Source organism: Dendropsophus ebraccatus, chromosome 1, assembly GCF_027789765.1.
Source record: "Dendropsophus ebraccatus isolate aDenEbr1 chromosome 1, aDenEbr1.pat, whole genome shotgun sequence".
NCBI lineage: Eukaryota > Metazoa > Chordata > Amphibia > Anura > Hylidae > Dendropsophus > Dendropsophus ebraccatus.
Genome location: NC_091454.1, coordinates 163,264,167 through 163,277,043, shown reverse-complemented (window position 1 = coordinate 163,277,043; position 12,877 = coordinate 163,264,167). Strand labels below are relative to the sequence as shown.

Genomic DNA, 12,877 nt, shown 5'->3' with positions numbered 1-12,877 from the left:
CTGCACAGGCAGGCTCAATGAGCAGATCGCCGATAACACATATGGCATATGTGGCATAGCAATGATCAGTGTAAAAATCCAAGTACTGGATGTAAAAGTCCCCCAAAGGGACTTCAAATGTGTAAAAAAAAAAAAAGTTAAAAACACTAACACACTACCCCAAAACCCCTCCCCCAATAAAAGTTGAAATCACCCCCCTTTCCCATTATATAAATAAAACATATAAAAATAAATAAACAAATAAACATATAATATACCGTAGTGTGCGTAATTGTCCGATCTATTAAAATATAACAAGCTTCATTGCGAACGGTAAACGGCGTACACGAAAGAGGGAAAAAAGTGCGCGGATTACCGATTTTATGTTACATTATATATAAAAATTTTTTATAAAAAGTGATCAAAACGTCCGATCTTCACAAATCTGGTATTAATAAAAACTAGAGATCATGGCGGAAAAAATTACACCCCATACAGCCCCGTTTTATTTATAATTAATTGCCAAAAAAAAGGATTTCATTTTTAAAAAATATATAACGTTAGAGAATCTGTGTAACCTGCATACGGTTGTGTTCGGGCTGACCTATAGAATAATTGTATCATGTCGCTTTTACCATATAGTGCATTACGTAGACACAGGAACCCCCCAAACGTTACCATATTGCATTCTTTTTTTGCGATTTCACCAATTTATATCTTCATAAATAATATATTTGGAATTCCATCATACATGTTATGGTAGAATGAAAGACGCCATTACAAAGTACAACTATTCCTGTAACAAGTAAGCCATTACATGGCCTTGTAGATAAAAAACTGAAAGTGCTAGAGCTCTTAGAAGGGGAGGAGGGAAAAACGATAACACTAAGATCAAAATTTGCGCGGTCCACTGGGTCATTTTGGGCCTGGTCCTCAAAGGGTTAATAAAGGTATTTGATTTAAGAAAATAAAAACAGAGGCAACAAAGGTATGGTCTAAATGCTTTAATTGATATCTATCAGTGCTGCCAGTTCGGAAGGCAGTCGGGGGGTGGGGGGGGGGTTGATTTAAATTGTTAAGTTATTTTTATATTATTTTATTTATTTTTTGGTATCAGACAAAGGAGATACCTTACACAACTTGTAAATTGTTTCTTCTATTATAAAATGTATATAATTCTCAGTGTCGAAAAGTAACATCCTCCATAAACCTAATAACTGGCCACCAATTATCATAATATAATATCTGTCTTTAATCCGTTCAAGACAGAGCCCTTTGATGCACAAAAGTCCAGGTCAGATAAATGCAATGTTCCTCTCCGCCTTCTAAGAGCCATAGCGCTTTTATTTTTCCACCTACAGGGCTGGATGGGGTGTCATTTTTTTGCGCCATGATCTCTAGTTTTTAGCAATATTATATTGGTGTAGCAGACAAATTTTGATTGCTTTTTATAAAAAAAATTTTGTGATATATAATTTAATAAAATCAGCAATCCTGGTGTGTTTTTTTTTCCTGTTTACGCCGTTCACTGTGCGGGAACAATAATGTTATATTTTAATAGATCAAACAATTCCGCACGCTACGATGTGTAATATGTTTATTTGTTTATATTTATATGTTTACAATGGGCAAGGGGGTCTTTTAAACTTTTATTGGGAGGGGGTTTATAAGGTTTTTTTTAATACTTTTATAAAACTTTTTTTTTTTTTTTTACTTGTTTATCACTGTAAAGTATGCAATCATTAGATTGCATATACTGGTCTATGCTATGCCATAGCAAAGATCAGTGTTATTGGCGATCTATGTATAGAGCCTGTCTGAGAGCAGACTCTATACATGGATCGCCAAACCGACAGGACGGAGGTTAGGAGCTTACCCCCCGCCTGTCGGCACATGCAATTGAGACTGCGGGGGTCCCAATCACTCTGTGACAGATGCTAGATTTGTCACTGAGCACCTTAAACGTCGTGATCGCTGTAGATCACAGCGTTTAAGAGGTTAATGAGAGTCAGCTGCAGGATCGCAGCTGACTCTCATTACCTCCAGGCCCCGGTCATTGATGTGAGCGGGATTGCTCTCGATGCAGCACTCCCGCTCACATCAGGTAGTCAGGAACATATATATACATTCCTACTGCACAGGGTATGTGCATCAGGAACGTATATATACATGTTACTGACGGGAAGGGGTGAAGAGTAACAGTCTATTCTTTGGATATGATTTTGTCATGTACTCGTTCCTGGTGTCAAGTCTATGACTAGAGAAATCCGAAATGTTCATGTTGTTTTTCTTCAGACATTATAATGAAAACATGGATTTTTGGCTCATTGTCTTTCTGTCATTGCCCAGTTAGGCTTCAGTTTACAGACAGATAACATTCATAACAGATGGAGCCATCCAGATTTGCATTAGCACACTACTACCACTATGTTTTGTCTCTTGATGTACAGTATGATGTTCTTCTCCAGCTGTAATGAACGCTGTATGAGTTTAACACCAAACTTAATAAGACCTCTTCTGGCCAAAACATTCTCCTTATCTGTCTATGGAGCATTAACACAAGAGGCCTATAGATGCCTGATATTCTTCTGGGATGTTTTATGACTACCCTGACTGGTGTTACTGTGTCTTTGAAGAAATTTTGGCAGATCACCAATCTGAAGAAAAAGATACATCATTGTTCAACAATGCTTTGGCTCACATTGATGGGGCCCCAAAACCGTACAGTAACTTTTTCTCAACTGATATTTCAAAAACTTTCCTTCAGTTCTGGTGTAGTTGAAAAAGGTAATATTAATACATGGTGCATTCAGTTATCTTCAATTTATAATAGGTGGCTATTGGAGGTCAGTTACATTTTACCATTGGTATAATAGGTGGTATATATCTATCCTGATTAAGTACATAGGGAAAAAAGTCAAATTCTTAATGTTTTCCAATATGAAGTCTGATTTAACCATTAGAAACCATTCACTGTGTCCTCTACAATATCACAACACCTTTTCACTGGTGTGCGGAATCTAGTACATGCTTATAAATGATCAACAGTGCCAATGTATGTAATATAGTTAAAAATATATCCCATGTTTCAGAAAAATTTGGTCCAGTGGGGTATTTTTACTGTTGTGGTACAACATGATTTCTTAAAAGTGCTCATTCGGTATTATTCCAAGCAGCCATAAAGTTAAAACCACTGATAGGTAAAGTGACTACAATCTTGTAGCTGTGGTGTAATGGGTGGGCTATATCAGAAAACAAATAAACAATTACTTGTTAAAGTTGATATGTTGGCCCAGAAGCAAAAAACTTGTCCTTTTGAAAACCTTGTTTTTGGCCAAATATCTTCTCATAAGAGCATGGACCGATGCTAATCCCCCGCATGTAAATAAGTGGAATTCCCAAATTAAAACAATTATGGAATATGAGAGGTTGTATCATCAAGCGAATAATATCAGGAAAAAAAACAATTTGGGTAATATGAATACAGTAACCTAAGGGAAGCTGTTTTAGTAGTCCAGAACTATGATATGCTGTTTCTGGGTTTGTTGGCTTCCTGATCAGTCCCATGGGGTGGGGTTGGGTGGGGAAAAAAAAAAAAAGTTGATATGTTGGAAACAGTAAAAATAGAAATGGATTTTTAGCGTGTCTGTGGTCCGACAGTGTCGGTTGAATTGTCCTCAAACATTCATTATAATGGCATTGTTCTATCAATTAAAGCTATTTTATTCCACATAAATTGAGGCATATTTTTTACTTCACATGAAAAATTCGATTTTTTTATTATATTGAAAATAATTAAACTGTATAGCTGACTTTTTTTTTTAAAGAGGTTATCCAGCGTTAGAAAAACATGGCCACTTTCTTCCAGAGACAGCACCACTCTTGTCTCCAGTTTGGGTGCAAGTTTTGCAACTTATCCCCATTGAAGTGACTGGAGCTAAATTGCAAACCACGCCTGAACTGGAGACAAGAGTGGTGCTTTCTCTGGCAATGGCAATGTTTTTCTAATGCTGGATAATCCCTTAAATATGTTATAGCCTCAGTTTCCCTGATTCCAATGGTGTTTTTACTACTACTACTATCACTATTTGTTTGTCTATACTTTTCACTGAAAGATGGACAGGAACTTTATTACAAAATAGGATGTAAATGCTATTTTCAAGGGACATGATTAGAAACTTCATAATCAAACCCTCCTAAACATGAATCATGCCTTCTCAGCCTCATATCACACTTCCTGAATCTAGCATTCACGTCCCACTTTTCAGCAAAGTTCCCACCCATTGAATTATTAGGTGGAATTATTAGGTCCTCTCTGAGGATTATGTATTTACAGCATGTATTTGGGGTAACTAAGAATAATTCATCATGCTTTTCCATGTACCTCATTGTGAAAAGCATGCTTATATATACATCACCCCATCATTTTATTATAAATGATTTTTTTGTGCCATTGTTATTTCTAATATATAGTGCAATGTATTTAAAAGCCAATTCTTGCTCACATCCTTTGATTTTCTTTTCTTTTTCTTTCTTTTTTTTTCTTTTTGAAGTGTTGAAGTTATTCGGCTGGGACATAGCTACTTTATCAACTGGGACCGTAAAATGTTCTATTCTAAAAGAGGGACCCCTGCTGAGGCTCGGACTACAACCCTTAACGAAGAATTAGGGCAAATAGAATATATATTCTCAGACAAAACGGGGACACTTACTCAGAACATCATGACATTCAATAAATGCTCAATCAATGGAAGACTGTTTGGTGAGTAAAATAAGGGAATAAAATAATTGTGTCCATAAATCAGGGTTCTTTGCATTAGTTCCTTCCTTGGGATTTAATGTGGGTTTATATCATGATGGTGCATACATACTGTATATATGCTAAAAACCCACTTCTAATTGTATTGCCTAAGTAAAATATTTTAATCCTACTTGAGATTGAGATTCACTATCATCACAGTGGCAAAGTATGCTTTGTCTAGTGACTGCTCTCTGTCAGCATACAATGCAGGGATGATTGTCAGGCAGAGAGGCCACTAACGGACCTCTCTGCCTGTCAGTCATGCCCACACTGCTCTCCAACAGGCAAAGAGCGGTGACTAGTCACAGGTGGCTTGCCCACCCAGATGACTAGTTTTAGTTCCAATTTAGCAATTTTTCGTTTACATGAGCAAAACGGAAACGAAAATGTTTTATGTTGATGAATTTTTACAAATTCGCTAGGAATTCTGCTTCCTCTCTACAGCTAAAAAAATGTTTAGCTGTTTTAGTGTGATTTGCGAATATTTGCAAATTTGCAGGGAAATTTGTGAATTTTTCAGCGCTTCACTCGTCTTTACATTTAATTTATAAATCTAGTGAAGTTACTGAAGGAGGAGACATTTGGTTTAAGGGTTTTTCACACATACAGTACAGGATCTGCAGCAGATTTGATGCTGCAGATATCAATGTAACTAAATGACCGAACACAGCATCAAATCTACTGCAGATCCTGTATGTTTGAATGGACCTTAAATGGTAACTGTCTTTTAAACAACTTATTGCATTTAATAGTCTATGTGATTCCTAACATTTTTGTAATTCACTTGATTTACTAAGAATGACGACTCCTTACCCCAGAAAGAAAACCTATACTCTTCGCTATGAAGTTTCTCACTTCCTCGCATTTTCTGTCCACTGCCTGTTAGGCTCAGTCTGTCTCTAGTAACAGGGACCTCTAAGATAGAACACAGGAAGTAAGCACAGAGCTTAGCTATTGCTATGTGCAGGAAAGAAAGCCCAGAGTGTGCATGTAGAGAAGAGAAGAGAAGAAACTAATGGCTAAGGGCCCTATTACACGGGACGATTATTGTGCGAAAATCGTTAAATCGTTCGAATTTAAACGATCATCGTTCTGTGTAATTGCAGGCAACGATCGAAAAATCGTTTGTATGTCATTGATTGTTCATTTAGATCTGGACCTAAAATTATCGTTAATCGTTCGCTAATCGTTCGTGGTAATTCCACATTCAGTCACTCAAGTTCCGCATTTTTTCACTAATAGTTCAGTGTAATAGCACATTGTCATTGTTTAGCTGGGATCAGAAGGAATAAATGATCGTAATAACGATCATAGTAACGATCGTAACTAGCGATTATCGTTCTGTGTAATTTGGTGAACAATTTTAGGTTAACGATAAACAATCTAGTTTGCAATTGTTTTTTAATTAGTTGTTAATCGTTAAAAATCGCTCCATGTAATAGGACCTTAAAGCTAGGAATGGATTTGAAAAGAGGAGAAATCTTAGTCTTTCCTTTATGACTGATTCTGTTTTTAGTCTGTCCCTGGCTTTGGCTTCAATGATCTGTCAAATAATCTATTGGTGTACCATTACTGTGTGTGTACTACTGGCAAACAGCTGAGCTGATATAACAGCAGTGAGAGCACAAAAACACCTTGCCACCCCTCAGCAGTGTTAGTGTAACAAAATCACACCGTTTTTAAAATATTTTTTAAAAACAAGTGTACTTAGCATTGCTTAAAGTTACTCTGTACCCACAATCTGCCCCGGCCCCCCCAAAACCGCTGTCCTGGGGTCCATTTGGCAGGTGAAGCACCTATTGTCCTAAAAAGCAACTTTTAAACGTGCAGCCCTGTGTCAAATAGGTATGGCCTAGAGCACCTGTGCCCTAGGCCTGCACCACCCCTATGTCCCTCCTCCCCGCCCTCTTCATCATTATGAATGCCCCTGGTCAGGATTTCTTCTAATCATCACCTGTCTGAACATTGTACATGTGCTGGATCGTTAAGACACATGTGCAGTGTTCAGACAAGTGATGCCCAGGGGCATTCCTAATGATGATGAGGGCAGGGAGGAGGGACAGAGGGGCGTTTCAGGCCTAGGGCACAGACACTCTAGGATACGCCAATTTGACACAGAGCTGCAAGTTTAAAAGTTGTTTTTTAGGACAATAACTGCATCACCTGCCAAACGGAACCCAGGACAGATCTTGGATTTTAAGCAGCTATCCGAAGGTACAAGCTGTTTGGAGGGGGCGGGGGTAGATTGTGGGTACAGAGTCACTTTAAACAACTATACAGTGATTCTGTTGTGTGATTAGCTATTTTGCTATTTGCCACACAAAAGTATTCTGTTGTATTGTGTGTAGTTTTTTTTTTTTTTTCTGATATGCTGTTTTTATGCTTCTTCGCTTAGTTTGCCAGAAACCGCATTAACATTTTATTGAGCATACTTCTTTGAACATACAAGCTGTTGAAATTTGTAGATGTTGAGTCTTAAGACTCCTTAATGATTTTTTCTTTTCTAGGTGAAGTGCGTGATGAGCTGGGTCGGAAAGTGGAAGTTACTGAGGTATTAATTGTTCTCAGTTTTGAGAAATCATATTTATTATTGCTTGTTATTTGTGCATTTTTATGTGTTGTAGGAAAACTGACAAAACAATGCTTTCTCTAGATTCAGGTATACAGTTGTTTAACCTAACAACTTAGCTGAAGCTACTGTATATAAAGATAGACCATATGCAAAGCACACTTTTCCATAGTGTATATTAATCATGTGCTTTTAACTTGGATGGATGACAATGCTGATATACTGTACAATGGAAATATTCATCCCAGCCAAAATGCATGCCAAACATATTACTTTTTATACATAGTCCAAAAGTTGAATTTTAAAAATGGACCCGTAAAGTTTTTATTTCCTAAATACGGACATACACTCACCGGCCACTTTATTAGGTACACCATGCTAGTAAAGGGTTGGACCCCCTTTTGCCTTCAGAACTGCCTCAATTCTTCGCGGCATAGATACAACAAGGTGCTGGAAGCATTCCTCAGAGATTTTGGTCCATATTGACATGATGGCATCACACAGTTGCCGCAGATTTGTCGGCTGCACATCCATGATGCGAATCTCCCGTTCCACCACATCCCAAAGATGCTCTATTGGATTGAGATCTGGTGACTGTGGAGGCCATTTGAGTACAGTGAACTCATTGTCATGTTCAAGAAACCAGTCTGAGATGATTCTAGCTTTATGACATGGCGCATTATCATGCTGAAAGTAGCCATCAGATGTTGGGTACATTGTGGTCATAAAGGGATGGACATGGTCAGCAACAATACTCAGGTAGGCTGTGGCGTTGCAACGATGCTCAATCGGTACCAAGGAGCCTAAAGAGTGCCAAGAAAATATTCCCCACACCATGACACCACCACCACCAGCCTGAACCGTTGATACAAGGCAGGATGGATCCATGCTTTCATGTTGTTGACGCCAAATTCTGACCCTACCATCCGAATGTCGCAGCAGAAATCGAGACTCATCAGACCAGGCAACGTTTTTCCAATCTTCTACTGTCCAATTTCGATGAGCTTGTGCAAATTGTAGCCTCAGTTTCCTGTTCTTAGCTGAAAGGAGTGGCACCCGATGTGGTCTTTTGCTGCTGTAGCCCATCTGCCTCAAAGTTGGAGGTACTGTGCGTTCATAGATGCTCTTCTGCCTACCTTGGTTGTAACGGTTGGCTATTTGAGTCACTGTTGCCTTTCTATCAGCTCGAACCAGTCTGCCCATTCTCCTCTGACCTCTGGCATCAACAAGGCATTTCCGCCCACAGAACTGCGGCTCACTGGATGTTTTTTCTTTTTCGGACCATTCTCTGTAAACCCTAGAGACGGTTGTGCGTGAAAATCCCAGTAGATCAGCAGTTTCTGAAATACTCAGACCAGCCCTTCTGGCACCAACAACCATGCCACGTTCAAAGGCACTCAAATCACCTTTCTTCCCCATACTGATGCTCGGTTTGAACTGCAGGAGATTGTCTTGACCATGTCTACATGCCTAAATGCACTGAGTTGCTGCCATGTGATTGGCTGATTAGAAATTAAGTGGTAACGTGCAGTTGGACAGGTGTACCTAATAAAGTGGCTGGTGAGTGTACATCAGTTATATTTTCTGACAGTATGTAAGAGGCATGTAATTGGAAGGGGATACATTGTAAGGTAGTAGCACTATACTATTGTCTCTGTAGAGACAGGAAAAGCTAGAAAACATTCTGTGTCAAGAGGTGCGGCTGCTGGATGTCCATGAATGTTTGTAATAAAAAATAAATCATTGCCTATAAAAAAAATATGGCCATAGTTTGTCGATGTGCAAGCACAGCTGCTTCAAATAAACTGGGATTTAGATTATAACACTTGATTCTCATGAGAACTTTGAGACATTTTAGGTCAGTGACTGTCCAACTAAAGCGCAATCCAGAACGCAGTCACTAAAGATTAATAGGGATTAACCTTCTGGCAGTCATACAATTTATTGTCTACAAATATGAATTATGATTGTGGCATTGCATTGGATTGCTTTGATTTCCTCCGCATTTTATTATTTATTGGAGATTACCATCAATGTCTTTTATTTTGGATACATTTATTATAATTTACTGGTTTGTGCTTGCTGAGAAATATCCTGTTATCTGCGCTCATGTCTTTTCCAGAAAACAGTTCCAGTGGACTTTTCATTCAACCCTCTTGCTGATAGCAAGTTTCAGTTTTATGATCACAGCTTAATCGAGGCTATAAAGCTAGAAGAGCCCTATGTGCAGGAATTCTTCAGATTACTCTCCTTATGTCACACAGTAATGTCTGAAGAAAAAAATGCAGGTTTGTATTCCTTACAGTCACCAGTGGATTTAATACTGATAACTGGATCCAAGACTGTCACCAGAAAGAGATTTCAAGCTCTTGGATTCGGCCAGTCTATAGTACAGTTTCTGTTCATCAGCGTTTTATTTCCCAATGCAGTCAAAGTTATTGGCTTCACTTCTTGCACTTTGTGTTCCTTTGAGAAAAATATTATTTAATGATCCCTAAGTTTTATTTCAACATTTATTTTGGCAAGTCACTATTGTCAGTTTAAATTATGTGATAATGGTAAATTTTCATTTGTTTCTTTTAAAGAGCTTTAAGGGAGAAGAGTTTATTAGCTTGACATGGTTCTACAGGGTTAAGGACCAATAGAAACTGAACTGCTAGTGAGTGGGAATCAATGTAGTCTATCTGGCTTACCCTGAAAATCTAAATTTTGATCTCAGCTGACCAATAATCATGTGTATGAGATAAGGCTGTTCAGTTTTTAGGATATAAATGAGAACGCTAACTAGTTTTATCCTATAAAAATACATTGCACCCGCCTGTCAGTGACTGCGTTTTGTAAAATTGTAAACCACATAACAAAGTTTCAGCAATCAGTTTTCATTTAGAGTTTGCCTTAGTTTTTAAACTTGAAAAACATGCAACAATGCACTGCAGTGTCAAATCTGATGTTAATATGGTTAGTTCGCTGTAAAAGAAGAGTGGAGTGTACATAGCATAGGAATGTGTATTAAAGTTACAGACTGTGAGAGCGGCTTAATGTGTGTGGGACCACTGCAGTAAGAGCAGTCCCACACACATCAGTAACCCCTTAAATGCTGTGAGTTATAGCAATTGCAGCGTTTAACCCCTAGATGACCCCAGGCGTACCTGCCTGTGTGTAGTGAGGCGGATGGCCCCCCCAACCCCCCCCGCGCGCGTGACGCGATCGCGGAGGGGCGATCCTCTTGGCTTCTTACCTGGGCCGGGGTCTGCACCGTAATGAGGGGCTTCTAGTATAGGTGTTGTTATTAATAAAAAGCCCCCTCCCCTAATAAAAGTTTGAATCACCCCCCTTTTCCCATGTTATAAATAAAACTAAATTAATAAATAAATAAACATGTTTGGTATCGCCGTGCGCGTAATCGCCCAAAATATTAATTTATTTACTTCCTGATCTTGCACGGTAAACGGCGTAAGCGCAGAAAAATCCCAAAGTGCTAAATTGTGCATTTTTGAACGCATCAAATCCAGAAAAATTGTAATAAAAAGCGATCAAAAAGTAACATATGCACAATCAAGGTACCGATAGAAAGAACACATCATGGCGCAGAAAATAACACCTCACACAGCCCCATAGACCAAAGGATAAAAGCGTTATAAGCATGGGAATAGAGCAATTTTAAGGAACATATATTTGTTAACAATGGTTTGAATTTTTTACAAGCCATCAGATAAAATAAAAGTTACACATATTACATATTGTTGTAATCGGAATGACTTGAGGAACATGTATAACAAGACAGTTTTACCCTAGGGTGAACGTCATAAAAACCTAAACCCCCCCAAATAAAAAAAATGTTTTTCCCATTTTTACCACACATTTAATTTTTTTTCTGCTTTTGCAGTGTACTTTATGAAAAAATTCAGCCTGTCATTGCAAAGTACAATTAGTGGCTCAAAAAATAAGGGCTCATGTGGGTTTCTAGGTTAAAAAATGCAAGCGCTATGGCCTATTAAAGGGGTAGTGTGGCGCTAAGAAATTATTCACAAAATAACACACATTGCAAAGTTATACAACTTTGTAATGTATGTTATGTATGTGAATGGCCCCCTTCCCCGTGTTCCCCGACTCCCGCCCGTGGACCCGGAAGTGTAGTGCATTATACATACCTGATACGTGTCGACCCCCGTCCGCCGTCTTCTGACAGTGATGTAATCTTCGGGAGGTCGGCTGACCCGCTCCTGCCGTCCCTCATGCCGTCCCCCCTCTGCCGCGTCATAACTGTGCTCAGCCGCGATTGGCTGAGCATAATTGTGCTCAGGCCGCCCAACCCCCGCTAGAGCCCCGTATACTTACCCCATATCGCCATTACATTGATACCAGTAATGTGTGTGGATTCTTCATTTTCTGCATAACATAGGGCTTTGTTCTTTTGTACACCTATGAAAATCAGGCATAGTAAGAGTTAACATAATCAGATACCCCTTTCACTGTAGCAGAAGGGAAATCAGTGGTGGTTTGTGGAACTTTATTCTGTGTGTGTTCTTGGGATAACCGTGTGTTACAGTCATTTGCAGTTTTAGTAGAGGGGAGGGTTAACCAGGATGCAGATTTCCAGTTACTGTAGGTCGCTATGTACTGATCCACCATACAGAAGTTATGCTATTTGAGCGCACACTATTTATAATTTAGCTACCTCGTGGCTTTTAGGTCAGACACGTGTTTGCAGTTCTGGAATTTTCTGAATTTCTGTGACTCATTTCTGATACCAATGAAATTGCTCATGATCTGTATGTTTATGAATGGATCCCACACATCTTCCCAGTGACCTTTTTCATTGGCATTTATTTGACCAAAAAAGGATGTTTTCCAATTGTTTATAGATATTGCAAAACTTAAATGTTTTATTTCCTTCCCGTTTAAGGTGGATCCTTACAGTTTTATTAGTTAAATATAACAATTACAGGCTTCTGGTAGGAGATTCCCTTATGTCTACCACAGTTTAGTTTGGCTTAGATCATGGATGTTTCAGCAGTTATTCATTTTTCTTTTTTTTCAATTCAAAATATTTGAATTCAGTTAGAACGTTTAGTTGCATTGTATCCATTTTTATACATACGATGCATGGTTGTGTTCAGCAGTTTTTTTTAATCTTAAATCACCAAAATGTTACTATTAATTTGAATAATAATTACAAATAGAAAAGGATATAGAGGTGTAACAGATCTAAAAAAAACACATCAGCTGTAGAGTGTAGACTCATGCTCAACTCATAAGGTACTCTGAGGGTATAAACCCACACACCGTATACGCAGCAAATACGCAGCAAATACGCAGCAGATGTGATGGTGAAGATTTGATGCTGTGTTCAGCTATTTAGATCTAATCTGCTGCGTATTTGCTGCGTATCGCAGTAGTAAATACGCTGCATATACGGTGTGTGGGTTTATGCCCTGAGAAAGTAAAGTAAACTATATTACAACACTAATTATATTTACCAGTGTCCTTCATAGGCCTGCACATTGGGACACCCTGGGAGTAGCATA

The 12,877-nt window shown here is 38.6% G+C and overlaps 1 protein-coding gene across 2 annotated transcripts in view; it reads left to right on the top strand.

The window, feature by feature from the left end:
- Window positions 1-12,877, top strand: part of ATP8B4 (ATPase phospholipid transporting 8B4 (putative)) — a 185,987-nt gene that overhangs the window by 139,196 nt on the left and 33,914 nt on the right. For both annotated transcript variants that reach the window (XM_069983371.1, XM_069983382.1), the window contains exons 14-16: window positions 4,533-4,741; window positions 7,288-7,331; window positions 9,472-9,637. In XM_069983371.1, coding sequence (XP_069839472.1) covers window positions 4,533-4,741; window positions 7,288-7,331; window positions 9,472-9,637 — 419 coding nt within the window. The remainder of the gene's footprint in view (window positions 1-4,532; window positions 4,742-7,287; window positions 7,332-9,471; window positions 9,638-12,877) is intronic.